Source organism: Emydura macquarii, unplaced genomic scaffold (genome assembly GCF_026122565.2).
Source record: "Emydura macquarii macquarii isolate MOO-44397 ecotype Brisbane River unplaced genomic scaffold, CSIRO-AGI_Emac_v2 contig_3220, whole genome shotgun sequence".
NCBI lineage: Eukaryota > Metazoa > Chordata > Testudines > Chelidae > Emydura > Emydura macquarii.
In genome coordinates this window covers 7,088,370-7,116,340 of record NW_027133357.1, presented here as the reverse complement: position 1 = coordinate 7,116,340, position 27,971 = coordinate 7,088,370, and the positions used below count along the sequence as shown (strand labels likewise).

The following is a 27,971-nucleotide window of genomic DNA, read 5'->3' as shown; positions in this document are numbered from 1 at the left end:
CAGACCCACCAGACCATCGTCGTGCAGCTCCTCCAGTCCACCATGAGGCTCCTGGAGTGCCCGTGGCTGCAGCAGCAGCACAAGAGCTCGGTGGAGGCCTGTATCCGTACCCTGGCCATGGTTGGTAAGGTGCTAAGGGGAATGCAGCAGACCACGTAGAGATTGCTCCGTGCCTGGGACAGGGAGGTTCCGGGGTGTAGCTGCAGGGGCTGATGCGATAGAGGTGGGGTGCGCCCCAGGTTAAGGCAGTGTTGGGAAGTAACCCTGAGACTCCATCCATCTCTGACTGTGACTATGCCAGGCAGCTGATCAAGCAGGAGCTGGGCCAGATCTGGCCGCTGCTTCCTTGGCCCGGGGCTGCGTGGTCTGCATGGTGACCAGCCTCTAAAAACATGGAGGTGCGGCTCAGAGAGCACCCTCTGCCAGGCGGGTTCTCCTCTAGGTCTCTTGGGCCTGTTTAACACCAGCTGGGAACGTGATGGGACTAGGATGTCTTAGGAGGTTCCTGGTATTTCCTGCTGCTGCTGGGGCCTGAAATGAAGCAGGAACTTATGCCGGTTTCCCTTGAGTCTTTGGCCCTTGTCCCATCTACTGCTACCTGTCTCTTGAGGAGGGCTAGAAATGCTGATGGGTCACAGAGGAGAGAGGCTAGGTTAGTGTTGGAGACACTGGGCTAGGACTTGGGGAACTGGGAATTGAACCCAGAGCCCCCTAAACTTGCCTATGCGATTTTTGGACATATTATTTAATCTCTCCGTGCCTCAGTTTCTCATCTGGAAAAGGAGGGCAATACTGTTTCCTTTCCTCGAGGGGGTGGGAGAGGCAGTGCCGGGGGCTGTACAGGTGCCGAGATGCAGAGCGTGCGTTGACCAATGAACTGATACGATTGGGGTGCACAGTAACAGATGATGTGGGAAGCAGCCTCACAGGTTGCTTTGCTCCTGGTGAGGATAACGAACCAGCTAACAGAACCCAGAGTGCCAGGCAGATGGCCTCCGGAGCAGCCCCACTCAGCGTGTGTCCAGATCCCCCGCCTGGATGGTGGTGTATCACCGAGCGCCACCCTCAGAGCTCCATCTAAGCCTGCTCTGCTTTCAGCGAAGAGCCGCTCCATCGTGCTGCCCATGGACCTCGACGCCCACGTCAGCTCCTTGCTGAACAGCAGCGCCGCCAGCGCCCTGCAGAGAAGCGCCTCCAGCTACAAGACAGCCATGCGGACCTTCCCCCGCGTCTCGGCCATGCCCAACCAGTGGGACTACAAAAACATCATCGAGAAGCTGCAGGTGCGGGCTGGAGGAGCACTTCCCGGGGAGGGGGAGTCCTGGCTTCATGTGAAATCCCAGGGCGGCGGGGCTGCCAATGCAGGCTTAGTCCTGGGGACTGCCAACGCCCCCGAGCTGCAGACACCTCCCTCTAGTTCAGGCTGCTTGGCTCTCTCGGCTGAGACTGCCACGGTGGCGGGCAGTGGGTGCCGGTCGTTGCCCACCGCCTCCTTTCACACAGACCCGTGCGCCAGCAGCAGGCCCTGACAGCTCTGTCACTGCCAACCCCACGCACGGGACCCCGGCAGGGTTGCCGTCCATCCCTGGCCTCTCCTGACTGTTCCCCGCTTCCAAAGGGCCAGGGAGGAAGCAGCCGCTGTGGCTTTGTCCCCTGTGCGACTTGCAGCTGCTTCCAAAAGGGTGAGGCTGTCGGTTTACCCGCTCAGCAGACCTAGGGCCTGATCTGTCCCGGAGCTCCCCTAAGCCAGTGCGGCTCTGTCCTGTCCCCAGCACGGGCCAGTGCCTCTTGGGCCCAGTCTGGCCTTCAAGGTACACGCGAGGACGGTGCCCAGCTGTGACAGTGTTGTGCTTTGTAGGACATCATCAATGCCTTGGAGGAACGCTTCAAACCCCTGGTGGAAGCTGAACTGTCTGTCCTGGTGGACGTGCTGCACCGCCCAGAGCTGCTCTTCATGGAGGGCACCGATGCCTACCAGCGCTGCGAGAGCGGGGGCTTCCTGTCCAAGTAAGGGGGGGGTGGGGATAGCTTCACAGCCACCTCTGATCCCAGCATCCAGATGTTACTAAAACAGCTGGAAGGAGTCGGGTCCGCTGCTCTGTCCCTGTGGGTGGCGGTGGGATGCGTGTGATTCCGTGGGAGGAAGGCGGAGAGGGGTGGGGTCTTTCCCTCAGAGGAAGAGGAGGGGACGTCTCGGGGTGCAGAACGGACTGATGGATTCTTGCTGTCTTTGGCCAGGCTGGTGCAGCACACAAAGGACCTGATGGAGAGCGAGGAGAAGCTGTGTATCAGGGTCCTGAGGACGCTGCAGCAGATGCTAGTGAAGAAGAACAAATATGGGGACAGGGTGAGTCCCTGAGGCTCATGGTCAAGAAACCGACAATAACCACCCAGCCTGATGCCTGTTTTCTCTGCCCTATGGTTCCTGTTGCTTTTCCAAACACTCATCGGCCCCGCTTCCCCCCTCCCTCACGTCTGGGTCACTCGGGAGTGACTCCACACTGAAGTCAGTGCAGTCACATCTCTGGGTTTTGCAGAGGTGCCGCTTTCCCACACGCCTCAGCCATTTACGCGGCACATGCAGGACCTTACGCAGCTGGTGGCGGGTTAGGAGATTGGTCCCCACTCCCCAGGAGCTTTAGCTAGCTGCCCCAAGGGCAGGTGATTGGTATGTGAGCTGTCATTGGTATGCATCTGCCATTCCTGTGCAGACTCATAGTGTTTATTTCTCATGTCAGGGCAACACGCTGAGGAAAATGCTCCTGAGTAACTACCTACAAAACAAGAAGTCAAGCTCCAAAGGGGAGATCGTCGACACAACTGGGGGTGGTGAGCGACTTGGTGTCCTTGCTCTGTCTCCCCTCCACTCCGGCTTTCTTCCTTGTCTCTTCCAAGGCTTACACACACTCCTTGGGCTTTGGACTGCTGCATTTCAAGCACTTGTATTATGATCTGGGACCACATCCTCAGCCAGTGTGAATCAGCCTGGCTTCCCTGAGGTCAACCCTTCTCAGAAGGGTGGTTTTCCATGCAAATCCAACCACAGGGAAATGGATGTGAGGTCTCCGGAACTGGAGTTTTCACTCCCGTCTTTCCATTGATCCATTCTAAGGTGTCATAGGACGCTGTGACCATAGTACAAAAGGGCTTTGCAAATTTTAATGACTCACAACTGCCCCCTGTGAGGTAGGGCAGTAGCACTATCCCCATTTTATAGGTGAGAAACTGAGGCACAGAGCAACTAAGGGACTTTTCCAAGGTCACACAGGGAGTCTGTGGCAGCTCAATGCCTTAACCAAAAGGCCACCCTCTGTTCCTTAGCTTGACTGAAGAATTCACAGCTGCACCCATCCAGTGTTGCCCCTCACTCCAGTTCTTCTCTCTCACCTTCTTCCACGCATAGGCCAAGACCAGGACTGGTCACTTATTGCTGCCATCCAGTGCCGGCTGGACAGAGAAGGGGCCACCAAGCTGGTGTCGGACCTTATCATGAACACCAAAAATGAGAAGATCTTCCAGGAGAGCATCCTGTTAGCCATCCGGCTGCTGGACGGAGGCAACACAGAGATACAGGTATGGTGGTAGCCCTGAGATCCCAGCCTGTGCACAAGCCCTGGGGAGATCAGACCCTGAGGACATAGGAGAGATGTTTGATTTGTGTGAATGCAAACCTTTGTCCAAAACGCTCACTGGACTGAACGCTGCATTTGAGAGTCCAAAAAATTCTCTCTAGGATATTCTCCCCTCCTGCACTTAGTGGTTCTGGCCAGGGCCAGAGGTAACAAAATGCCACAAGACAAGCTGGTTTCCGTGGACACCAGAAGTCTCTGTCTGATTAAAATGTCCTGCCTAACTTCATCAGACTCCGGGGAAACGGAATGTGCAAGTTTCAGATGAGACTGTTGTAGTCGGTTTTCTAAAGCAACACTGGTGCCCTCTGCTGGGGATTGCTAGCATAACATGATGCTGCCCTTCTCATTCAAGTCGTGGATTATATCCCTTTGCTATTTCAAACCCTTTGTGCAGAAAACCTGGATGCAGACTAGCGAGGACATCAAGAGGAGACTAGGGTCCAAGACGCTGAACTGGCTACAGCTTGTGTTTTTCAGGCTCTACACTTGGATTTCCTCGGTAGTTAAAGCTCAGTGTACAGTTAAGGGGATATGAATGATCCATTCCCTGAAAGCCAAAAGGACTGTTAGTTCTTGGGATGTGATTAGGTGGATTGCATGAGACCGACCCTGCTCTTGAGATTTGACTTGGCCAGCGACCCTGATTGACAGCTCAGTGATGAGAAGAGAAGGTAGTGGAGCGCTGGATTTACTCAGTCAGATCACTGGTCTCTTGAGTCTGGTATGCTGCTTCCTTCACTGCGCAGTACTTCGGTGCTGTAGAAGAAGATGGAAACTCTTATCATGTGCAATGCTAGAGGTGGGGGCAGGAATTCCTTCCTGACCCCTGTGCTTGACCAGCTTGTGCCCTGAAGTCTGATAAGTGGTCACCCTCACCATAGCTGTATAACTGCAGATACTATCAGTCATGAATTTATCCAGCTCTTTTGAAACTCCAGTCACCATATCAGACTTAGTGGGAGAGACAAATAAATCCCCCAGAGGCAGCCGGGGAAACATGGGGTCCTAAAGTGGACATTTTAACTTCTTGTCCTGCTTCCTCCGTCCCTCCCTCTCTTCCCAGAAATCGTTCTATAACCTGATGACGAGCGACAAGAAGTGCGAGAAGTTCTTTAAAGTGTTGCATGACCGCATGAAGAAGGCACAGCAGGAAACCAAGTCCACAGTGTCGGTGAACATGAGTGACATTGGGAACAAGCCCCGGGAGGACAAAGACACCCCGGACTCTGGCACCAAGGGTAAATGGGAAGGGAGGGGATAGTTCTCAGCTCTGTGGGGCAGGGACCACGTCTACCTGTGTGACCCTAACCCTAGCTCCAAGTACCCGAACCCTAGGGCAGAGAACTCTACCCATAGGATCTCTAACTCTAGGGCAGGGTTACAGTGCCTAGCAGTAACGTCCTGATCTAGCCAGGGGCCAGACAGCCAACCTGAAGACGCATACAGGGTGGCCCTATCTAAGTAGCCAGTAAGGGATGTGCATGACCCCCTCGAGCGCACTCTTTCTGGGTAGGCAACCATCGTTCCTGGATAGGACAGAAATAGAGATTGGATTTCTCTCTAGGACGAGGAACCTTGATGCTGTCCCAGGCCCCTTCTCGTCACCCCATGGCCATAGGATTTCGAAAGGGCCTCGATGCCGGGGAGCGAAGCCAGAACAATGAGATGGGACTGTCGGTCTTGATCATGGAGCCCATTCTTCGGTTCCTGCAGTTGCTCTGCGAAAACCACAACCGGGACCTCCAGGTTCGTAAGCAGGGGTGCTGGGAGACGGTTTGGCTTACTGGGTAGAGCAGGGGGGGCTCAACTGACCTGCTGGGTAACTTTGGGCAAGTCCCTTCCCCTCCCCGTGTCTCAGTTTCCCCATCTGTAAAATGGAGATAAATGGTACTGCCCTGCTTTGTACATGCTTTGTGATCCACAGAAGAGAAGCGCTAGGTAAGATTTGTGTATTATTATAATAGATACTGGTCCCTGTCTGTATATATAATTAAATAGCATGAGGTAGGCATTATCACTGGCCCCCTTTACAGCTCCTGTCACAGATCACACTACTACCAAACCTTACTATAGGGGCACAGTACCAAATTCTGCCCTGACCCGCACCCCGTTGGCTTCACTGGGGGGAGAGGGCCAGGAAGGGTGGGGATGCAGAGACTAGGCTGCTGAGTGGCTTACCCAGGCAGTTCCTTCTGGAGGTTTTAGCTGCGCGGTTTGTTTTACAGAATTTCCTCCGGTGTCAGAACAATAAGACAAACTACAACCTGGTGTGTGAGACTCTGCAGTTCTTGGACATCATGTGCGGCAGCACCACGGGGGGGCTGGGCCTTCTGGGCCTCTACATCAATGAATGCAATGTGGCCCTCATCACCCAGACCCTGGAGACCTTGACGGAGTATTGCCAGGGACCATGCCATGAGAACCAGGTAATCCCGGCCAGGCCAAATTCTCCACACCATGAAGAGACAATGCGGTTGGCTAGGAGGCCATAGGTGGATAGATTCACAGCTAGAGTCTTTTGCATGTTGCTCTAGATCTTGCTTGTTCCCCGTGTTGCACCAATGACCTGGGGTTTGTAAGGCAGCTGTCGGGACAGTGGTGAGGGAGCTATTCAGTTCTGGCCAGGCCTTTTTCAGAAGGCTGTGGACCAATAGGGCCACTGTCACTTACGCTGGTTCAACCTCCCTGAGTTTGGTGTGTGAGTGGGAGCAGAACTGGGACCATAGAGGAAGTTCGGAGGAGAGCAATGAAAGTTGGGGGGGATTGATGTAGGGGGAGAGGTTACAATCACTAACACGTGTTGCTGGGCTCACTTGTACGGGGGCATGACCGCTGTCCATGATATCCAAGGAGGGAAGGAATTGTTCAGAGTCACAACTAGAAGCAATGCAATGGAATTAGGAAAGCACAAATTAGGCAGAACATCAGGAGAAACACCTCCCCCGCCCCCCTCCCCCCCCCCCCACACGCTCCCTCCTGGCAGTAGCCGCCCCAGGGGGAAGGCACGGGAGCCCCATTGCTTGAGTCTTTTCAGATTACACGGGACAAAACAGTGAAGAATGGGCTGCAGGGGACGATCCTGCATCCCTCCCACCTGTAACTTCTCGCTTAGACTGAAGGAGCAATGCGATTGGCCGATGGGATAATCATACGACTCGTTCCCGCACAGGTGGGAACTCGGTGCCCACAAACGATGCTTTGAAATGGTCAGCGCTGCTCTTGTGGGTGTGTGGTGGTTACGGCGTCTCATTCACTCTTAAGCAACATGTGCTAAAGGCTTTCAGCCTTGGACCTGCCCAGAGCATGTCCTTTATCATTATTTCTCTGTGCATCAAAGAAAAAGATCCCCTTGAGGTCTGCGAGACAAGAGCCATTGTATGTAGGTTGTGCCAAACAAGGATGTAACAGTGGCTGGCTGGCCAGTTCGGATGGGGTCCAAGAACTAGACTGAATCCTGCTTGTAGGCTTTATGTCTAAAGCACAGTTTTTAACCCGCTTATACTGCAGTTTGGCCGTGTTTTAACCTAGTTAGGCCACCGTGCTGGGCGCATGTTAGTCAAACTCAGCTGATCTGATAGCGTAGATGGGGCGTAGTGCCACCGGCATTTCATCTCCTAAGCCTGAACCGCTGGGAGCACGTGGCGAATCGGAGGCATCAGAGAGGAAAGCTGAGGTCAAGCTGAGTCAAGTGTCAGCCAGCAGGGCAGAAAAGAGGCTGTGGGATAACCCTAGGTGTCACTCCCCAGAGCTGCATCGTGACGCACGAATCGAACGGCATTGACATCATCACGGCCCTGATCCTGAATGAGATCAGCCCCCTCTGCAAGTACAGAATGGACCTCGTCCTCCAGCTGAAGGTAGGTGGCACAGCCAGGGAGGGGATGCGTGGCCAGGGTTTGCGTGTGGGGTATTGAAGAGGAAAGTTCTCTGGCCTGTAAAGTGTGTGCTATATTGAGGGTGGGGGAGGAGGTCCCTCTCCAGCATGCGTGAGCACGCGGGCTCTGTAGGAGAGCGTGGCCTGGTGGTCTCCTGGTCGTACGTCTCTCCAGGAGGTGGGTGCGCTGCTGGGTCTGTCATGCAGGGGAGCTGTAGATGGAGGCAGTGCTTCTGTGTGGCGTGGCGCGCTCCGTGCCACCCCGGCTCACCTAGGCGGGTGTCTCGTCACCAGGACAACGCCTCCAAGCTCCTGCTGGCCCTGATGGAGAGCAGACACGACAGCGAGAATGCCGAGCGGATCCTCATCAGCCTCCGGCCTCAGGAACTGGTAAGGGTGGGCGAGCGGGGCAGGACGCGCTCGGCTGCTTTTGAGAGACGTGCCGGACTTTGCATTTTAGAGGCAGGAAGGGAAGGGGCAGCGGTCCGAATCACTGGGACAGACCAAAAATTCCAGGGGCCTTCAGGCCAGGATGGCTTTACCTCCCCATCCTTCTCACCCTCGCTGTCGGCTCCCACGTGCCAGGGCTGTCATGCTCTGCCATGTGGATGTGTTTGGAATCAAGATACACGAGTGCAGCTGGTCTCAGTGCATTGCTGCCTATCAGAGGTAGCTTATCTAGCCTCCATTACCATCCTGCCCGAGCACCTCACAGTCTTTAGTGTGTTTATCTCACTGCCCGCCCAGTGAGGTAGGGCACTGCCATTATCCCCACTGTACAGGTGGGGAAACGGAGGCACAGCAAGATTAAGTGACTTGTCCAAGGTCACACAGGGAGTCTGTGGCAGAGCAGGGAATTGAACCCAGGTCTCCCAAGTCTCTACCACTAGTCCGTCCTTCCTCAGTGGATAACTGTCTGCATCACAAGAACCATCTTCACTTCCACAACTGATGCTAGCTACACCCACACCTTTGTTGGAGGTCCATGGAGCCTTCCACAGTTAAGGGAAAAAATGAATGGGGCAGGAAAGAGAAACAAAATATTATCGTTTTGAAACTATGCTGCAGGTGTCCCCAGGGCAGTGCAAAACCTTAGCCAGGTTGCTGGCTGGCAAATGGCATGGCTGACTTGCTCCCATGGTCGATGATCCCTTACAGGTTGATGTCATTAAAAAAGCCTATCTCCAGGAGGAAGAGTGTGAAAACGCTGAGGTTTCCCCCCGGGAAGTTGGGCACAACATCTATATCTTGGCCTTACAGGTACCTTCTCTTTGGATGTTCCACTGTCGCATGTATCACCTTTGTAAGGCTGGATTCCCCCAGCTGCTCCGTCCCACGCTGTGGGGACCTTTGTTCATTAGTTGGCATGTAGAAGTCTTTCCAGGCTCCCCCCATTTATTTATATATTTTCTCAAGACAAACCCAGAAAGATCCAGCTCTGCTGGGATATCTGTGAAGTTCCAGTCTGGATCCATAAGCAGAAAACATGCGTGTCACCTAGTAAAAGAAATTGGGCTCTTGAGTCCTGACCTTCCCTCACCCGCCCCTGTGCTTGGTCCCTGACACCTTAGAGGGTTCCTCCCACTGACAGATAGCTCAGTCTGTGCTGGCACATCCCAGGTTAAAGTCACTCACTGCTCATGAGTCAGCCCAGCACCAGGGACTTCAATGAAGTTTCACCCGTGAGCATTGCTGGGCTCGGACAGAAAAATGGCTCCTCTGGTTTGGAATCCGGTGCCTGTCACTGCCCGATCCTCAGTGCTTTAGCTGGCCAATTGTACATTACCATACGGCTGAAATCCTTCCTGACCCAGTCAAGTGATCAGCTTCTTCCCTGAAGAATGGGGATTGATGTCCATTGTTCTTTTATCCGAGCTAGTGTCACTGCATGTGCTGTTCTTTCTTTAGAGGTAAAAGGGCTACATCCTGATTCCAGAGAAGTCAATGGCAAGACTTTCATTGCTTCCAGGGGCACCAGGATTTGACACGTGTATGTCTCATCCTTACATGTCACTTACACAGCTGGCCAGGGATCCTCACGTGTTCACAGTACATGGCGCTTTGCCATGCCTGTCTCAGGCCCCTTCTCATTCCTTGCTGCCCCTCTCTCTCGTTCCAGCTATCTCGGCACAATAGGCAACTGCAGCATCTTCTGAAGCCAGTGAAGCGAATCCAGGAGGAGGAGGAGGAAGGCATTTCCTCTATGGTATGAGAGGATCCATGGAGCAAATGCAGGGCCTGCCCAATGGTAGTGGGTTGCTAAGAAACCGCGGCCCCAGGCCTGGTTAAGCAGAGGTTTCGTAGCTGCTCTGTTTTCCGTAATTTAATCCTTGATCTTTTTAGATATTCCCATGGGGATAAAAAATTCATACCTCCGGTGGGGCTTGAGCCAGCCCGACAAGCACAAGTGCGTGTGCTGCTGTTATTACCCAGCGCAGAAGGGTAATATTAAAGGAGAGCTCTGAGGAGCTTACTGGTGGCCAGTTCAGTTCTCAGTGGTATATGTTCTCATCTTGCCCTGGAAAAGGTTTACTTCTATTAATGCCGAGAGGGGTTTCCCTGGTGGTGTCTGATTCCCACCTTGCCCCCTCCCCGGGAGGTAGGAGAGTCGATCCCTTCGCTGTCATTTTCCTGCTTTGTGTGGTCTTGTCTCGGCTCCTGAGTGCCACTCGGCTGTAATGCGATTTCCCTCGGGTGGTAAGGGCATTGATTTGTAATTTGGGGATTAGCACTTTTTGGATGTAATTATTGTAATGAGGTGAATTGCCGTCCCCGGGGTGAGCCGTTGTCACCCTTTACAGGGCTTTAATTCATTTGCTTTTCCCCGGCACCTTGTCAGGTTTGGTAAATTATGAGGCCCTGTTGTTAGTGCACAGTTAGAATAGAATCCCTCCGGCCTTGTCCAGCTGAAGACGTCTTCCTTCTTCCTCCCCCTTCTCCCCCAGCTCAGTTTAAACAATAAGCAGCTGACTCAGATGCTGAAATCGACGGCTCCCATTCAGGAGGAAGAGGAGGATCCGCTGGCATACTACGAGAAACACACCTCCCAGATTGAGGTAGGACTTGTTGCCTTCAGTGTTGTCCTGGTAGATTTCCATTCCATGGACCAGTGGAGGGCTAATTTAGGTCAAGGGGCATCTCCTTCCTGTTTCTGCAGTTAATAGACAAGCCTCATCATTGTAGTGCCCAGGAGAGATAAGCTGTAAGCTTCCCCCTCCTGCTCCCCCCAACTCTTTCAGCAGCATGGGCTCTCTCTAGCAGTGCCCAGCTACCTTTTTCATACTGCCCTTGTTGTTTGTTGGGTCTCTGGCAGCATGTCTGTCAGTGCTAGCAAGGATTCCCACCACATGAGCTTGGTGTGCCGGTCAGGGATATGTTAGTTGGATCGATCTGTGGGCATGGATTAGAATGAGTTGCAGTCTACAGTAACACAGATCCTTCTCTGAGTCAGAATGGGGCTGGTTCCTGGTTACATGGCAGAGCAAATAAAAGGGTGGTGCAGGCTGGCACTGACAGCACCCCGGTCTCTTTGCCTGCTCTATTCAGATTGTGCGTCTGGACCGGAGCATGGAGCAGATTATCTTCCCAGTGCCCAGCATCTGCGAATTCCTCACCAGGGAGACCAAGTACCGGCTGTTCACCACCACGGAACAAGATGAGCAGGGCAGCAAAGTCAGCGACTTCTTTGACCAGTCATCCTTCCTGCACAACGAGATGGAGTGGCAGAAGAAACTGCGCAGTAAGGGCAAACCGGAGCTCCCCTGCTGATGGCACTAAATATTCAGATAGTCAGTTTTCTTGGAGCTCAGATGCCAGCAAAGCTCTAAAACGGCCAAGAGTACTAGGTTGTGGCTTGTAAAAAAGTTCTCCCAGCATCCCACGCCGCTGGCTGTGTACAATGTACTGAACTCTTCCATTTACAATGTGCCGATGAGACTTTCCTCACTCGTTGCTTCCCGATCTCTTGTCGACTTTGATTGAGGCAATTGAAAGCAAATTAAAAATGCAGGGCCCCTAAGTTACATGCTTCTAGTTGCACAAGCAGGGAGGGATTTGTTATTTGAGTTCCTAAGTGGCCCCAAACAACAGGGGATTGTAATATATTTAGCATCAACATGAAGCACAGAAAACCATCCAGAGAGGGCGAAGTAACTTTCTTGTCAGGGAAAATAATGACAGTTTGTGTTCAGAAGTAGCCAGTGAACTTGGCTCCCTCTGTTTCAGGATGCCCAGCCTCAGATACCCAGCCCTGATGTGCAGAGATGGTAAATACCCATCGAGACAAGGCTGGACACCCAAGGCAGGCACTAATTTTGGAAATACGGGCGTAAAGGAAACAGTGCAGAGGGGGCAATTCCCTGGCAGATTCACAAGGAAGAAGGGAATATGAAGTGGCAAACGTCTTGTCTTCTTATTAAAAAACGAACTGGCATTTGGGATCAGGTGAACTGAAACGCGCTGGCCCAAGCTGCTGTTATTGTTTAGCGATTGTACTTGACTCCCTATCAGATTCCAGATCCAGATCGATAAGCTTTTAAAGCAGCCTTGGATGGGCTTGGACCTAGCTCTCTTAGAGACCCTCTCACTTGCTGTGATGCACCGCGACAACTGTAATCAACCAGAATGCTGGGACTATGCAGCTCAGGGTGCAGAGGCAGAGCATACAGCTATGAAACTCCCTACCCCATGGGGGTCAGGATGTGGCGAGCGCACGCTGTAAGACCTGTTTCTTTACACAAGGCTTTCCTCAGTAATGGAGGCTGCAGCTCGTGGAGACCATCAAGAAGGAGACGTAACAAGGGAGGTTCCTTTCAGACAGACGCTAGGCCTTCTGATTATGTGTATTGCGTATACATACTAGGATGATTGGCATATGAGCTGTGCCTACATAGATGCATGGATAAATGGATGCCTAGGGGTGAAAAACAGATGTACCCTGCACGAATCTCCAAACCAGGGCAGGATGAATCAGCTTGAACCAAATCAGAACTGAACCATACCTTCATTCAACACTTGAATCTGAGGTTTGTAAGAGTTCAGTGTAGAACCATTAGAGAGGTTGCCTTCAGGAAATCTCCAGCTGGAAATCTCCTTTCCAGAGAGCATTCAAATACATGGAGACTGGTGTCTCGCGAGGTTTCCAGCTCACTTTTGCAGACGTAAGAGTTTGGGATAGTGTGGATGCGGTTCAGATCAGCATCCGAACACCTGGGTGCTTAGCCACACACTTTAAAGGTTCACTTATCAGGTTGCATTTAATGAATCATGAGAAGAAAAGATATAAATGCCATTAAGCAGCTAAGACATATTATAACAGCAGTGAAAACACATGCAGCTACAAACAGAATTCTCCTAGTGATTAGACAGGAAGCAAGTTCTGAGTTGAGCTAGGAAATGGCTGGCAGTGCAGGCTGTCTGGGACTCCTCTGGGACAGAGATCTGATGCCAGGAAAGCAAAGGAACTGGTTTTTGACCCACACAAATGGCAAGGATGTAGGAAGTAATGAGAGAGAGAGACAAGAGGGGTGTAACGCTGGAGCTGATTCCCAAGTATCAGAGTGGGCCAAAGGTTTGAAGAGACATGAAATGTGAGCAGTAACATTTTGAACTCACTTCCCCATTTCAGCCACACGCTGGGGACTTTTGCTACTGATTTGAGGAAATGGGAGGTCAGGTCCACTGAACCTGTGTTGAATTGAGCCTTGTTAGGTCTCTGGAAGAACAGTTACAATCCATAAGTAAGTCACACAAGATCAGCACAGATTTACTGCGCGATGCGTCACCTCCTACCTTCCTCTTCCTAGGCATGCCGCTGATGTACTGGTTCTCCCGCAGAATGACTCTCTGGGGAAGCATTTCCTTCAACCTGGCTGTCTTCATCAATATAATCATTGCTTTCTTCTACCCCTATGTTGAAGCCACATCTATGGGTAAGTGCTCCATCAACTCCTCTTCTTAGAGACAAAGGGAAAGGGCATCCTCATCCAGAGAGGGAACTGACACACAGCAACCTCTTAGTAGACAAAATCTCACCAGCCCCATTCTCTGCAAAAGCTGCTTCGTGTCTTCCTCTCTCTCAGAATCAATTTCCTCTTAATCCTTTAAGGCCTGCTGCATTTTAAAACCTGCAGCAGCGAGTCTCAGAGCCTGGGTCTACAGACTTGGGCTCGTGCTATGGTATTGAAAACAGCCGTGTAGACATTTGGGCTTGGACTCTGAAGCCCGGGAAGGGGATGGGCTGCAGAGCCTGTCTGAGCCACAGTGCATATGCTGCTGTTTTTAGCACCATTGCACGGGTCTGTAGACGCAGGCCCTGAGACTTGCTGCTGCGGTTTTAAATTGCAGTATATACATACCCTGAGAGGGAGAGTGTTGTCTGCTGGTCAAAGCAGGGCACTGAAAGCCATAACTCCTGGATTTTATTCTTGACTCTGCCACTAACTTGTTCTGTGTCCTTGGGAAATTCACTTCTCTCTGTGCTTCAGTCTCCCCATTTATAAAATGGAGATAATAATGTATACCTCTTTGTTGTAAAGCTTCATTTATTGATGTCTCCAAAGAGCTCTGAAAGGTGCTAGAAAAGTGTTAATGTATTAATTATAAAAAAAATCTGTGTTTTATTAATTATAAAAAAAATCTTTGTACCCAGGAACATTTCTTTTCTTTTTCTTTTGAGGACTGGATCTTCATTTTTGAGGGATAATTCCTCTCTGATGTATGCGATGAATTGGCACAAACAGAGTGTGAGCAATTGGTAATACGTGTTTTATTTCCATGCCCTTTAACTCTCGTGTCCCTTTTGTTCCCAGGAGTGCTGGATTCCCCATTGATCTCCCTGCTCTTCTGGTTTCTGATCTGCTTCTCCATCATGGCCCTGTTTACCCGGCGCTACGGCATCAGACCGCTCCTGGTGGCGTTGATCCTGCGATCGATCTATTACTTAGGGATAGGATTCACTCTGAACATACTGGGAGGTCTCAATGTAAGTTACCAGGGAAGCTTGGTGCAGCACCCCTACAGCCAGACTCAAGATGTGTCTAGTTGGGCTCCCAGCAATCAAAGTCAGTGGCCACTCGAAATTTAGCTGTAGGTATCTGGGCTGAATCCTGCTCTCACTGGCATTCACATGAAGTCAGTGGATTTACTGCACTGTACCTGGGAGAGCTTTCCCCTTTCACCATCATTATACATTGAGTTCACAAAGCAAAACTGGCTTAATTTGCAGCACTCACCCACCCTGCTTCCTTGTGATTGTTCCCTAGCTGACCAACAAGATTGTGTTCGTGGTGAGCTTCGTGGGCAACCGTGGGACATTTATCCGGGGCTACAAGGCCATGATCATGGACATGGAGTTTCTCTACCATGTGGCCTACATTGTGACCAGCATCCTAGGGCTCTTTGTACATGAACTCTTCTACAGCATCTTGGTACGGTGAACTCGGTTGTTAGGGGAACATATGTGGCATGGCCACACCCGGTGGGGAACGGGAAGATTCCTGTGGAAACTTTCAGTGATTGATAACGGCAGGTGAAAGTAATTTGCTGCATTGCCCAATGTTATTTGTGTGGGTCAGTCTTTCTGCTTTTTGTGTGTATGCATTGTATTTGTGTCTCTAACTGTTCATCTGTTTATAATTTCTATCATCTACCTTTTATCTGGGACAGCTAGGAGGCAATGTGATCTACTGGTTAGAACAGGAGATTGCAAATCGAGACTCCTGGCTTCTTGTTATGGCTCTACTGTTGTGTACAAGTCACTTCTGCCCAGCTCCTCAAAGGTATTTAGGGACCGAGCTCCCACTGATTTCAATAAGAGTTAGGTATTTAAATACCTTTGTGGATCAGAGCTTTCACCTCTTTGTCCTCAGTCTACTGCGGTTGTGACGAGGAGGGAGAAAAATTGTTCTCTTTAATCTCTGAAGATAGGACAAGAAGCAATGGGCTTAAATTGCAGCAAGGATGGTTTAGGTTGGACATTAGGAAAAACTTCTCAACTCTCAGGGTAGTTGAGAAATAGACTAAATTGCCTAGGGAAGTTGTGGAATCTCCATCACTGGAGATTTTTAAGAGCAGATTAGACAAACACCTGTCAGGGATGGTCTAGATAATATTTAGTCCTGCCTTGAGTGCAAGGGGACTGGACTGGAAGCCCTCTAAGGTCCCTTCCAGCTCTTCACTTCCATGATTCTACTCACCAGTAAAATGGGGATGCTACGTAATGCCCCGTGTGAAATTTAGTTAGGTTTGTCGACTACATTGAGTTCTTAGGCTAAAATATGCTAGAAAGCCCAAGTGTAATCACAAAAAGCACAGTGCTGTATTGCTCCACTCGCTAATTAAACTCCACCTGGACACATTTGTCCATTTCAGCTCTTTGACTTGATCTACCGTGAGGAGACCTTGTTTAATGTCATCAAAAGCGTGACGCGGAATGGGCGCTCCATCCTGCTGACCGCCCTCCTGGCTCTCATCCTCGTCTACCTCTTCTCCATTGTGGGCTTCCTCTTCTTGAAAGATGACTTCATCATGGAGGTGGATCGGCTACCTGACAACAAGTCCAAAGGTCTCTACACCTGGCCCTGCCACACAGCAAGTGGGGTTTGTGGTGCAGTGGTTGGAGCATGGGATAGGTAGCACTGGAGTTCTGCCTTTGACTCCCTGCGTGACCTTGGGCAGGTCACTTCCACACTATCCCTCAGTTTCCCCATCTGTGAAATGGGGGAAATAATGCCTCTTTTACAAAGGAGATGTTTTAGGAGTCAAAATCCTGGTCCTGATGAGCTTCTGGGTGGTAGAGAATGCAGCAGCTCCCAGAGACTTCATGGAGCCAGCACTGCAATCTCTGGGCAGGGGAACCAGGAGGTTGGGGGTTATACGGAATATGGTACTGGTTCTGGACAGATGCAATGGAAGCTTCAGGACTGTAGCTGTCCTCTTAAGGCACCCGCCTTTGAAAACTGAGCAGGGGATTCAGGGCTGAAAAGACCTCAGGACATCGATTCACAGGTCTGGTGGGACTCGGCTCAGTGTGTGCGGCTAGGGTGCTAGACAGTCAGGTTCTCATTGCCAGCAGGGATCAGCACTGACAGCATATCCGTGGCCGGGGTTTGGGGGGGATAAATGGTAACTGCGAACGATGAGTTGAGGGAACCCAACAGAACCTTTCCAAAGTAGCCTTTTGAGCTGCAGCGAGGGGGTAGTGAAGGAGGGTTGCCAATCAGAGGAAAGAGCTTTACTCAGACAAATGGTTGTGACACCAATAGTCTGATGATGACACAAGTTCTTGTGCTTCCAGACAGACCCTTGGGGATGCAAAGGAACATGGAGGCGTTTATGGAGACATGCAGTGGTGACAAAATTAGCTGCTCTGCTGTGCCTGATGTGCTGAAAGGTAAACCAGATCATTAAAATATTTTACCCTATTAGAAGCAGCACTTAAGATAGAAGAGAGAGATTTCCCACCTTTCCAACCAGGACATTCACTGGGCTCCTAGGTAGGAATCCCACTAAATTAATACAGAGGCTGTGGAAATCAGGACATAAATAGAGCAAGATGGTCCCCTCCCATTTGTCAGTCAGCTGGGTGAAATCCAGCCCCTTCAATAGTTTTTATAAGCAGCCCACTATCTAACAAGTAGCTAAGCCACGTCCCTTCAAAGTGAGGGTGGCCCCAGCATAGCAAGGGTTAAAATGGCTCGCTCGAGCAGCACGAGAAAGTAGGGATTTCAGAGACAGCTCAAGTCACCAGAGCAGCCAGGTTGGTTCTGCTCGACCCTTCCAGGTTGCATGTTAATATGATAGCATCAAGGCGCTCTCCATCTTCCATCTCTCTTTAGCTAGATGAAGATGGAATAACCATCTCTTTGTGTTGTGAACAGGCCCGGCAGCAAAATATTCTCCAAGGAGACACCCTTCCAGCTAGCTGGTGCGCAAAACACAATCACTGGAAGATTGTTAGCCAGTCAGATTTCCTCCGGGCATGTTCTGCTGCTGGCTCTTGCATATACTAGGATCACCTGTTTCCAGGAGATAAAACTAAAAGGAAGAAAGAAAAGTCCTTTGAGAGACTCCAAAGCCAGTGACCTCAGGCTTCTCTGTACTGCTTGGTTCACTCCAGTGAGCTGATCTCTTTATCTGCTCTTTCCTGACTGGTTTATGCTTGTGTTCCAGATGATGATGAGGATGACTCAGAGCGCGCCTGTGACACACTGCTCATGTGTATTGTCACTGTGCTGAATCATGGCCTGAGAAACGGAGGGGGTGTGGGTGACATTCTCAGGAAGCCGTCCAAGGATGTGAGTTAAGTTCGGTACTCTGGACAAACTTCAGTCAAGGGCCAATTCCCTTCTCTTCTGCAGAGACCTGTCACATTCACTGCTATATGCATGTCTCCCTCTTTCATCCCTGTACATGCCTCTGTCACTGCCAGACCTATCCCCTCCATTCTCCATTTATACTCCTGATTTACCCCAACAAATTTCACACCTTTCCTTCAGTACACACCTTATGCTGTTATCTCTTCCATCCCCTCTGCTTACGCCTCTTTCCATGCCACTATTCCCATCATTAGTACTCCACATTGCCTTCATGCCATGGAATTTAGATCTTAACCCCTCAATTAGCCTCTTCCTACCTTGGCCTTAAGACATTTCTCCAGCCATCGTACGGAAGCAGCATGATTAGAGCAAAGGGCTGGAAGGGAGAAGTATCATGCTTTGTTTATGGCTATTTTCATTCTGTCCTTTGCAGGAGTCCTTGTTCCCTGCTCGGGTTATCTACGACCTCCTCTTCTTCTTCATTGTCATCATCATTGTCCTCAACCTAATCTTTGGTGTCATCATAGACACCTTTGCTGATCTGAGGAGTGAGAAGCAAAAGAAGGAAGAAATTCTTAAGACCACTTGTTTCGTATGTGGTGAGTGCCAGGGCAAAAAAGTCACACAAACACCATGCGCTTCACAACCAAGATCCTCACAGGTCTGAGCCCTTAACATGTGTATTCCAGTAGCTGATGTTTATTTTAAGAGTGTGAAAAGGGAAAAAAATGGGAGCTGTCCTTTTTTGTCCTTTGGGATGTGTAAAGAAGACTTGACTTAATTCTTCAGGTTTGTTGCTTGTGTTAGGAATTCAGGTCTTGTCTATCCTAGAAGAGTCCATGGATCACTGATAAACCAGCAGGCTTATGATAGATACACCAAGGAGATGAATCTCATTAGTTGAGAGAGGAAATATTTTTTTTTATTCAGACTTGCTTTTTGTTAAATGAGCGTTAACTAAAACACTGTGAAGTAATGTGCTCTTTGTGAAGGATTTGTCACTCCAAACTCTTAAATTCTGAGCTGAGAAATCTCTCAGTCCTTATCTGAGTCACCCAAGAAGTCCTCTCAAAAAAGGGAAGAGGGAGAAAACAGAAGTGACTTTCCTGATATTACAAGAAAAAACATGCAGGAAAAAAAACTTCTCAAACCATCTTTGTGCATCAAAAAGCAAAACAAAAAAAGGAAGGAAGCATTCCCCTTATTTTTGGGAGGAAAAAATATCAAAATATAAATAATAAAATAACAAGCACAACTCAAATACGATTCTTCCTTCTTTGCAGATCACTTTTAAGAGAGACCCACTGTGTGGTTTTTATGCTATAAGTTTAGATTCAGTATACAGGAAATGTATTTAGTAGCACTTTAAAAAGAAGTGTTCTAAATACACAACTACGTAATTTGTCTAATGTAAGTATGGCTGCTTATTGTATGTTAAATGGCACCTAAAAGTGCTTATTGAAATTCATACCTGGGATAGGATGTGTGATTATCTGTACTTCCTTTTACGCTTGTTTTTGTTTTTTCAATCCGTCTTTTCTGCACTGCCTCTTCCAGGTCTCGAAAGGGACAAGTTTGATAATAAGACTGTGTCCTTCGAAGAGCACATTAAATACGAACACAACATGTGGAACTACTTGTACTTCATCGTGCTAGTGCGAGTGAAGAATAAGACTGACTACACAGGGCCCGAAAGTTACGTGGCACAAATGATAAAGGTGCGTGTTGCCTCGGACAAGTTTCACACACAGTCACCACGTGCCTCCCTCAAAGAAAACCATTTTTTAAACAGTGGGTTGTTGAGGCAAAACTTGTTTTAAAAGGAACACTTGGAATTTTTTTTTTTTAAATTTTGTAAAAGCAACTCAATTCTTCCTTGTATGATTACTTCCAGTTTGGACCCAGCCAACAAGGCATCATCTGTTGGCTATTTTATATTCACTACTGGATATTCAACAAGCCAGGACTTAATGAAAAGCAAAACCGAGTGCTACCTAGTTATCATGAACTCATGGCAGTGACAAAGATTGGGGAAGAAGGCAGGAAAGTATAGGGGAAATCTTTGGATGTCTTACAGTCACATTTATGGGATTGCTTTGTGTCTGGAACTCTACGAAAAAGAGGTTGGGGAAATTAACGGGCTATTAATGAGAATCCTCAAAGGTATTGGTGAGCCCAGGCTCTTGAATAAAGTTTGTACTAATCCCTTAGAACAGACAGGGTTTATAGGGCCAACTACCCACTTCTTGTGAATGAGCATTTATGCTCAAATCAGGCTCCGCCACCATAATCTGAAGTTCTTTATGGTCATCATTTCAGAACAAGAACCTGGACTGGTTCCCTCGGATGCGAGCCATGTCATTGGTCAGCAACGAAGGGGAAGGGGAACAGAATGAGATCCGGAGTCTACAAGACAAGCTCAACTCCACTATGAAACTGGTGTCTTATCTCACTTCACAGCTGAATGAGCTAAAAGAGCAGGTATTATAAATAGTTTAAACAAGGACGTTTCAGAATGGGGATGGCTTAATGCAGTCGTCCTTAACCAGGGGTAAACGTAGTCCTGGGGGTGCGCAGAGGTCTTCCAGGGGTACATCAGTTCATCTAGATAGTTGCCTAGTTTTACAACAGGCTACATGAAAAGCACTAGCAAAGTCAGTACGAACTGAAATTCCATACAAAGCCTTGTTTATACTGTTCTATATACCGTACATTGAAATGCAAGTACAGTATTTATATTCCAATTGATTGATTGTATTATTATATGGTAAAAATGAGAAAGTAAGCAATTTTTCAGTAGTAGCGTGCTCTGACACTTTTATATTTTTGTCTGATTTTGTAAGCAAGTAGTTTTTACTGTGAGGCATAACTTGGGGGTACGCAAGACAAATCGGACTCCTGAAAGGGGCACAGTAGTCTGGAAAGGTTGAGAGCCACGGGCTTAATGGAAAAGCGTAAATCCCAACCAGTAGAACAGAATCCACAGTAACTGAAACATGTTCCTAGGGTCATATTCTGGCTAGGGTAGCCTGCAGAGATGGCCTCAGCCAGAATCAATGGATGCAGCCTCAGGCAGACTTCTATAATCTGCACAACTGGGGAGGGGAAAGAAAAGGTTTTAGCAGCTCACTGGGTCAGGGGCACTTGGCCCCAGAATTTCCCTTAATAGCTAGGTTACTCACCAGCTGCATGAGGTTGAAGCTAGATTTTGTCTCCTTCAGGAAACTATGTCCTGAAGCACAACGCTCTTGGGTTGATTTTCTCAATCCAGAGCATGGCTTTCTTTGCCACCTGCTTAGCAGCATCCCTGAAAGTTGAAAGCCCTTGGCAGCTGTATGTTTGACCCCAGCCTAAGGGATGGGCCTCTTAGTGTGGATAAAGGGGAAAAAAGAACAAGAACAGCCTCCCTGATGACATTGTGTCCTTATTTTAACTCTAGATGACGGAACAAAGGAAGCGCAGACAACGGATGGGTTTTGTGGATGTCCAGAACACCTTGAATCACGGAGGCACATAAAAAGCATCAGCTTCGCCAACCAACTGACTAAAATTTATCAGCTAACAAGGATATTTTCACTGGAGCCTACGCATAGATCTCAGCTTCAGAAAAAAACTGGACCAAAGCCTAGAAGGTTACTGCTGTAGGGCTTCAACGCCAGCCTTTTCCTTCTCCATTAGATCTCTGCAAACGTTTTGCCCAGCAAAAGCCAGGAACCACTTATTTAATAGATTCCCTGTACCTGGACCCACGATTTACCCTGATTCCCTCAAAGAAAGGTAAATTATATGGGACTTTGGTTCCTCATTGCAATAACTTTTTTTTCTGTAACATGAATTGTCTTTCTTTATCTCCATGCACTACATTTTGGTGGCTGCCCTCCTCCAGTAAGGATAGCATTAATATTGTTACTAGCAGTTAGAGGGTTGCAATATTTAACTTATTCCAAAGTCCGTAGTAGATTTGGAACTCTGCAAGTCAGACATCTTGTTCACTGTATCTCACAACACTGATTTTCCACCATTTTAAGAGTCCCATCTATTGCTGGGGTGCAGTAAACTCAAAGAGATGTATTGATAGAACAGTCCATCTGGTGAGGATGAATAACAGCAAAGCTGTTGCTAGCATGACCTGGTCTTTTATCTTCTGTGGACAGACTTTATCTGGGCAGTAGTGGGAGATTGAGGTTTACAGCAGTTCACTGTGAAGCGGTATTCTGTGTTTATTTTCATCTCTGGTGTGATGTTTTACAATTTTTTATTTTTTTTTTGTTACTCAACTAATATGTAAATTGCCTTAACTAAATTAACATAAAATCAAGTCATAATAAAAGCTGAGATGAGGTCAAAGAATCTCCCCTCAGCACTCTGTGAGCTGTTATGTATTAATAATATTTATAATACATAAGCACCTAGAGGCTTCGATCCTGATTAGTAGGCAGGGTACTGTATGAATACACGTTCTCTATCCCAGAGGAAACACTTTAAAGGATGGTGATGAATGCTAGAGATATACAAAGATCTCTTATTACAGAGCTACCTCAAACACCACAGCTTGTCTGGTGAAATTTAGACTAGATCCTAGTGCAGGTTTCAGATTGTTTCAGTTCTTGCTAGGGGAAAACTGTTATGTTTTAGATACACATTCTTCCCCCTCCAGACAGCTCTGTAGCTGCATCCCCATTGGTACTAACACAGCACTGTCCTCTAGCTCCCAGGAACAGACACTGATGCTTCTACTGAAGCGTGCAGTAGCTTTTAAGGAGAATTGCAAATAGGCCACAGTTGATGGAATGATCAGATTTTGAACTTGGATCACATGGCACTAAGGAGTAAAGTCATTAACATCAATGTTTAAGCCACAGGATGTGCAAGAGAATGACACATAGCAAAAGTGTGTGTGCACACACAAGAATTTGTGAATACCTCATCAGAAGAGGACAGTGGCTGTGTTATATTGAGATAACTAAAATCATCATAACAGTGGTTCTGTCACCCCTATGTCCAAACAGGCACATTTGTCTTGCCCCTGACTCACCTCAGATAGTGTCTCATTTTCCATTAATACAAAACACACTGTCCCCTGCAATTAGTATGTTCATTATGAACCAATTTTTCATGCCAAGTTCAGTCCCAGATTTAGGAACAACAAAATAGAGGGTTTCAGGCACAGGTCTAAATGAAAATGCTGTTGCTAAGGGGAATGAATGGTTTTATTCATCATGGCAATATACAGTGCTTTAAGAATATGTACAGAGGGGGGATGGGCAGAGAGGTTATCATTTTGAGTCCTCTTCCGCATTCTTGGCAGAGAACTTTTCTCGCAGTTTTTTCCATTTACCTTTTTTCATTTCCTCCATCTGTTTCACACTATCTGCAATGGGGGAAGAAGAGGGAAGGCAGAAAAGCGAATGAGATTTCCTTTTGACAGACCCCCAAATATATTAACCTGTTTGACTGCTCTAAGCTTCAATCTAATGAGTTTATATTTCAGTGCCTGGGGGCAAATTTGTTTTCTCATCCAAACAATCACAGAGGGAGTCCCTTGCCATGCCCAACAACTAATAGTCAGTTTCCACATACTGCAGTCAAAGTTAGGAACCAGAGCAGAATAAAGCCACTGCACCTGAAAAATGCACTGGCCGAGCGTGTTTGAGCACATAGTGGCACTCTTTTCTCTCTAAAAGGCTCCCTGCTATTAGGGAAGAAGTAAGGAGAACATAGCTCAAAACTTTTGAAACAAACTGATTGAATGTTAGCACTTTTAACACACATAGTGTGGCAGATGTAAATTTCTTTCACGCAGTCCTGCCAATTGAACCTCAAGTATGACCTGCAGAACTCCCTGCTGTTCCAGTCCTGAACAGAAACTATCAGTGCAGCATATCCAGGTGTTGATAAACAGCCAGCTCCTGATTGGTGACCAACAAGCTCAAAGTACCTGTTATATCTGCATATTTGTATGGAGGTCCCATGAAGTTCTCTATCCATGGGTACAGTAGGAGTACTTTTCACATAACACTACTAACCACAGGGACTCACCAAACCTAGGGTTTATATATAACTGAAATCTTAAATGTTGTTGTCTGTTTTATTTCATTACTTGCAAGAAGTGCCATACCAAGGGCCCTGAGGTGTGAAATTATGTTTATCCCCTACACCAGCTAGCAGCAGTGCAAACTACCCCTATAAACATGAGTGGGCAAGAGTAACCACAGACTAATCAAACAGACCATTAGTGGCCTGGTTACCTGTTGCTAGGACCATCTTGCATTCTTCCACTGTCACTCCAGTGAAGCTTGTATCTTTCAGGCGCGGATACTTCCCAAACAAAACAAAAAAAGAATGTGAGAACTGCTTCAGAAATGACTGAACTTTTCAAAGATTGTGCTACTCAAAATGAGTTGAGCTTTCTTTGTCACAGTGAGGATGCCAGACAGCACAATGGACAGCTTATTATTAATACTTCTATTATAGCAGCATCCAGAAGCCCCTATCTGATTTGTGGGCCCAGTATGCTGGGTGCTGTACAGACACATAGTGTGACATGGGTCCTGGCCTGAGAAGCTCACCTTGTTTTTATAAAAGTTGGTGTGGATTCTGACTAAACTCTCATACATTTGGTCACAGTTTGCAGGGTCAGCAATCTGAAAAGGAACATAAACATTACGAAATGCTACTTCTAACCTGCCCGACAAAACACTTCTCCCTGTAAGTAATAGGCCACGTGCAAAGTGAGAAGAGGGGCACCTTAACAATGGAACAGAGATGGCAGTCCTTCTCAGAATCTGCATCTGATGTGTTCAATAGTTGGTTAATACACTACTCACTGTCACAGCTGCATGCATTAGAGACCCCCAGATCTTCCTTGCGGCCTTTGCAGCTCCTTGTTGCATAGATACTCTCAGAGCTACAAAGCTGAGGATGGCTGCTGGAACAGGTGCCAGCATTATCATTGTAGGAAGAAGCTGTTCCATGCTATCTGTCACCCATCTGTTGTTGACAGGGTACACCTGAAGATACTGTTGCATGATTCCATATGTATAACTGATAAAAGGAGACCATGGGTGGTAGTAGTTTCTCATGCATTTTGTTGTTCTTAGCAAACAACTCACAGCAGACGGTATCCAGAGATGCTTGCTTCTCATCACAGTTTAATAAAGATAGCAGTGAGCCACAGACTGCTGATTCCAAAGAAACTGCACTGGGCTTGGACCGCAGTTATTTACTGTCAAATCTTGCTAGTGATACTGATTCAGCTACTGCTTGGTTCTTCATTAACTCTCTGGCTGGGTCAGCTCTGTCCATGCCACAAATTCAAAATACTGGTCCTAATTTATAAAGCCATCAACAGGCAGAGATGTAGCTACCTCCTCAACTGTTGGCTCATATGTGATGTGTGACCAAGTTTGAATGTTTCAATTCTTTGCACTCAAAACTGCTCATGTGGTAATTAACGGGAGCAGGCTTTTAAGTAAAGGCATGTAGTTAAGATACTGATTAAACCACAGCTGATATTCCACACATGGCTCTTGGGATGGAATTGTAGCACTTTTCTTTTGCACAAAGCTTGGGAGGGGCGAGGGGTGCCAAAGGAATGAGCAGTGTTCATAGAGACCGTATCTTACTAGCTTTCCCAACACACAGCTTCAAAAACCCCATAAGCTGAGCATTATCAAACTTTCAGAGTGCTGCTATGAGCCAGACATGGAATGCCAACAGGCCCAAGAGTCACAAAAGTAGGGTGGCCAGGGAGGGGGGGATGGTACCTAGGATGTGGGAGATCCTCCTCCAAGTCCCCTGGCATAGGGGGGACTGGATCTCCCACAGCCTAGGTGAGGGTCCTGGACACAAGAGTGATTCTTATTTTGGCTGTGACATCACTTATCTGCCAGAAGAGATTGGAATTGAACCAACACCTTCAATATCCCAGCCCATACCCTTAACCACTGGACTAGGGAAGCCTTCTCCAAAGGCTAGTCTTGCTTTGGCCCAATTAACATTCAGTAGCTCCCAATCCTATGGAGGGGTCACATAGAGTACACGGTTATTCATTGCTAATCACCTTATACCTTCATATACGAAATGCTAACGCCCTTCTAAGAGTCCTTATTGTTATTTAAGTAGTTTACATGTATTGTCAGTGTAGTCAGAAGGAGAAGATCATTACAGTTGTCTCATCTGTGCTTTAGACTTACCTCTCCAGCCAAGCAGATAACAGCAAGCAAACATGTTTTATAATTAGGGGGTAGGGGTCTTATCTGCATAACTTCACAAAAATAGCAGACAGAACAACTTGCTTAACACTAAGCAAACTGGGAGACATCAAAAGTGGTTTTTCTTTCCCCACCCCATCAGGTAATGGCTGCTGCTGGAGGCAGGAAACAGACAGCCGGGCTGTCAACACTAAGTATCACTGCACTTGATCTCCAGACTAGCGTATTTTGTATCCACACCTACAATGCCCCTGCTCCTATTTCTGAGCAATAACAGCAGCAGTAGCTATTCAATGGGCAGCAGAAATAGCACCGCAAAAAAAACTCCAAGCACAGCTTACTACATGTGACTAACACAGACACTAGACGGGGGCAGTGGCTGAAGACAGAAATGTAAGGGGACAGTAAGCCAGGGGTGGCTGCGGGGCCTCCATGGGGTGTGTATGGAAGGGCACGATGGGGGGGGGGGGGTGAGGAAGCGGATGTGGCAGCTGCAGGAGCTGGTGTCTGGGCTGCCTATTTCAGGGGGTGGCTGGGAGGGGGTGGGGCAAGGCTGCATTGGGGGGGGGGGTGATCCAGGCGTGGCTGGGCGGGGCGGCTGGCAGGGGCCAGGGGCTCGAGGTGAAGGAAGAGGGGGCGCTAGGACTAGCGGGGTGTGTATGTACGGGAGGGACCAGGGACTAGGAGGGGGGGGGGGGCTCTGAGGCGCGGCCCGTGGCTGTCTCTCCCCTCACAGATCCCAACCCCCGTCCGCCCGGCCCGGCCGCTCCCCGCCCGTAGTCCCAGCTGGGGGGGTCCCGGCCGCTAGCTCGCCCCCCGCGCTCAGCCGCGCGCCCCGGCCTCACCTGGGTGCTCTCCCCCTCGCGGAAGGCCTGGGCCACCCGCTGCCGCAGGAAGGCGCCCAGGTCGCGGCCCCGCTTGGTCTCCTCCACCGGCCACTCCTCGCAGAGTTTCAAAAACCGCCGGTAGCGGGTAGCCGCCATCTTGGAACTGGAGCCCACACGCACCTCCCCCAAGGCAATTAACAGGGCACGTGACCCTCAGCAGGCTGAGGGTACGGGGGGCGAAAGGGACCACGGCGAGCGCGGAGGGCGCATGCGCAATCTGAGCGGCCGCGCGGTTCTGCCCGTCAAGTGGTGCATGCGCAGCATCGCCCAACGTTCTGGCTGGGAGCTTGGAGGCCGCAGGCGGCGGTTACGCATGCGCAACCACCTTGCGTCCTGAGAGCCCCCCTGTGGCTGGGAGCAGCGTGACCCCCGAGGCGGGCTGGAGGGGCCGAGGCTGGTGCATGCTCCTGACCTGCCTCCAGCGAGCTGAGCAGGGACAGCTCCCCAAGGGGATGCATAATGTCTCAGTGCCTGGTGCCTGCTGCTGTCTTGGTCTCCTGGCTGGGGGTAGGACAGACACCGCAGGGAGGTCAGCTGCACAGGCCTGAGGCAGGCAGGGTGCAGTTATCGCCACCCCAGTTTGAGCAGGGCACCAAGCCCTAGAGCCCCCTGCTTGCAAAAAACATCCCTGCGACCGTGACAGAGGAGGAGGGGGTCAGGACGCCCCCTTGCAATGCTGCTCTTCGTCCACACCCTGCAGCCCGTGACCCGTGGCTTTATAACTGACCCTGTCATTTGAGGCAGGCCAGGTCATCGCTTGTATTGGCCCAGCTTCTGTTGGTGGAACGTGCATGCGAGGTACACAGCGCTCTCCACTGTGTCAGCGCCAAAGCCTGTACGTTCCAGCAACAGAGGTTGGTCCAATAAAACTTATTAGCTCACCCGCCTCCACTCTCTGGGACTACCTTGGTTACAACAACACCGCAAATAAGCTGTGTTTTGAAAGGCAGCCGATGAACGGTTTTTAGACAGCTGCCTTCTCTGCCCCGTGCAAGGCTTTGTGCAGCTGACACAGTGATCTGGTTCCTGCTGTGCTGCAAACACGTCCA

The 27,971-nt window shown here is 49.1% G+C and overlaps 2 protein-coding genes across 6 annotated transcripts in view; one reads left to right on the top strand and one right to left on the bottom strand.

The window, feature by feature from the left end:
• The window catches only part of ITPR3 (inositol 1,4,5-trisphosphate receptor type 3), a 90,371-nt gene extending 66,325 nt beyond the window's left edge, over window positions 1–24,046 (top strand). For 2 of the 4 annotated variants that reach the window (XM_067531841.1, XM_067531840.1), the window contains exons 34-58: window positions 4–124; window positions 1,099–1,283; window positions 1,859–2,007; window positions 2,239–2,347; window positions 2,739–2,829; window positions 3,404–3,573; window positions 4,696–4,870; window positions 5,197–5,378; window positions 5,858–6,058; window positions 7,379–7,489; window positions 7,801–7,896; window positions 8,665–8,766; window positions 9,626–9,712; window positions 10,452–10,562; window positions 11,053–11,245; window positions 13,311–13,436; window positions 14,316–14,488; window positions 14,769–14,933; window positions 15,877–16,069; window positions 16,802–16,897; window positions 17,677–17,801; window positions 18,256–18,421; window positions 19,380–19,540; window positions 20,142–20,303; window positions 21,262–23,199. In XM_067531841.1, coding sequence (XP_067387942.1) covers window positions 4–124; window positions 1,099–1,283; window positions 1,859–2,007; window positions 2,239–2,347; window positions 2,739–2,829; window positions 3,404–3,573; window positions 4,696–4,870; window positions 5,197–5,378; window positions 5,858–6,058; window positions 7,379–7,489; window positions 7,801–7,896; window positions 8,665–8,766; window positions 9,626–9,712; window positions 10,452–10,562; window positions 11,053–11,245; window positions 13,311–13,436; window positions 14,316–14,488; window positions 14,769–14,933; window positions 15,877–16,069; window positions 16,802–16,897; window positions 17,677–17,801; window positions 18,256–18,421; window positions 19,380–19,540; window positions 20,142–20,303; window positions 21,262–21,339 — 3,528 coding nt within the window. In that variant the 3' untranslated portion in view covers window positions 21,340–23,199. Of the gene's footprint in view, window positions 1–3; window positions 125–1,098; window positions 1,284–1,858; window positions 2,008–2,238; window positions 2,348–2,738; window positions 2,830–3,403; window positions 3,574–4,695; window positions 4,871–5,196; window positions 5,379–5,857; window positions 6,059–7,378; window positions 7,490–7,800; window positions 7,897–8,664; window positions 8,767–9,625; window positions 9,713–10,451; window positions 10,563–11,052; window positions 11,246–13,310; window positions 13,437–14,315; window positions 14,489–14,768; window positions 15,035–15,876; window positions 16,070–16,801; window positions 16,898–17,676; window positions 17,802–18,255; window positions 18,422–19,379; window positions 19,541–20,141; window positions 20,304–21,261; window positions 23,200–23,625 lie in introns of those variants that run through there. The other 2 variants (XR_010916934.1, XR_010916935.1) reach the window with 2 other exon arrangements.
• UQCC2 (ubiquinol-cytochrome c reductase complex assembly factor 2) lies at window positions 23,015–27,075 on the bottom strand. 2 transcript variants are annotated; one of them, XM_067531842.1, is made up of 4 exons: window positions 26,881–27,068; window positions 24,392–24,466; window positions 24,071–24,140; window positions 23,015–23,193 (listed from the first exon to the last, which is right to left on the bottom strand). In XM_067531842.1, the coding sequence occupies exons 1-4, from the start codon at window positions 27,016–27,018 to the stop codon at window positions 23,099–23,101; spliced, it is 378 nt and encodes a 125-aa protein (XP_067387943.1). In that variant the 5' UTR covers window positions 27,019–27,068; the 3' UTR covers window positions 23,015–23,098. The 2 variants fall into 2 exon arrangements, with proteins under 2 accessions (XP_067387943.1, XP_067387944.1); XM_067531843.1 differs by lacking the exon at window positions 24,392–24,466 and having other exon boundaries at window positions 26,881–27,075.
• Window positions 27,076–27,971: the final 896 nt, after the last annotated feature.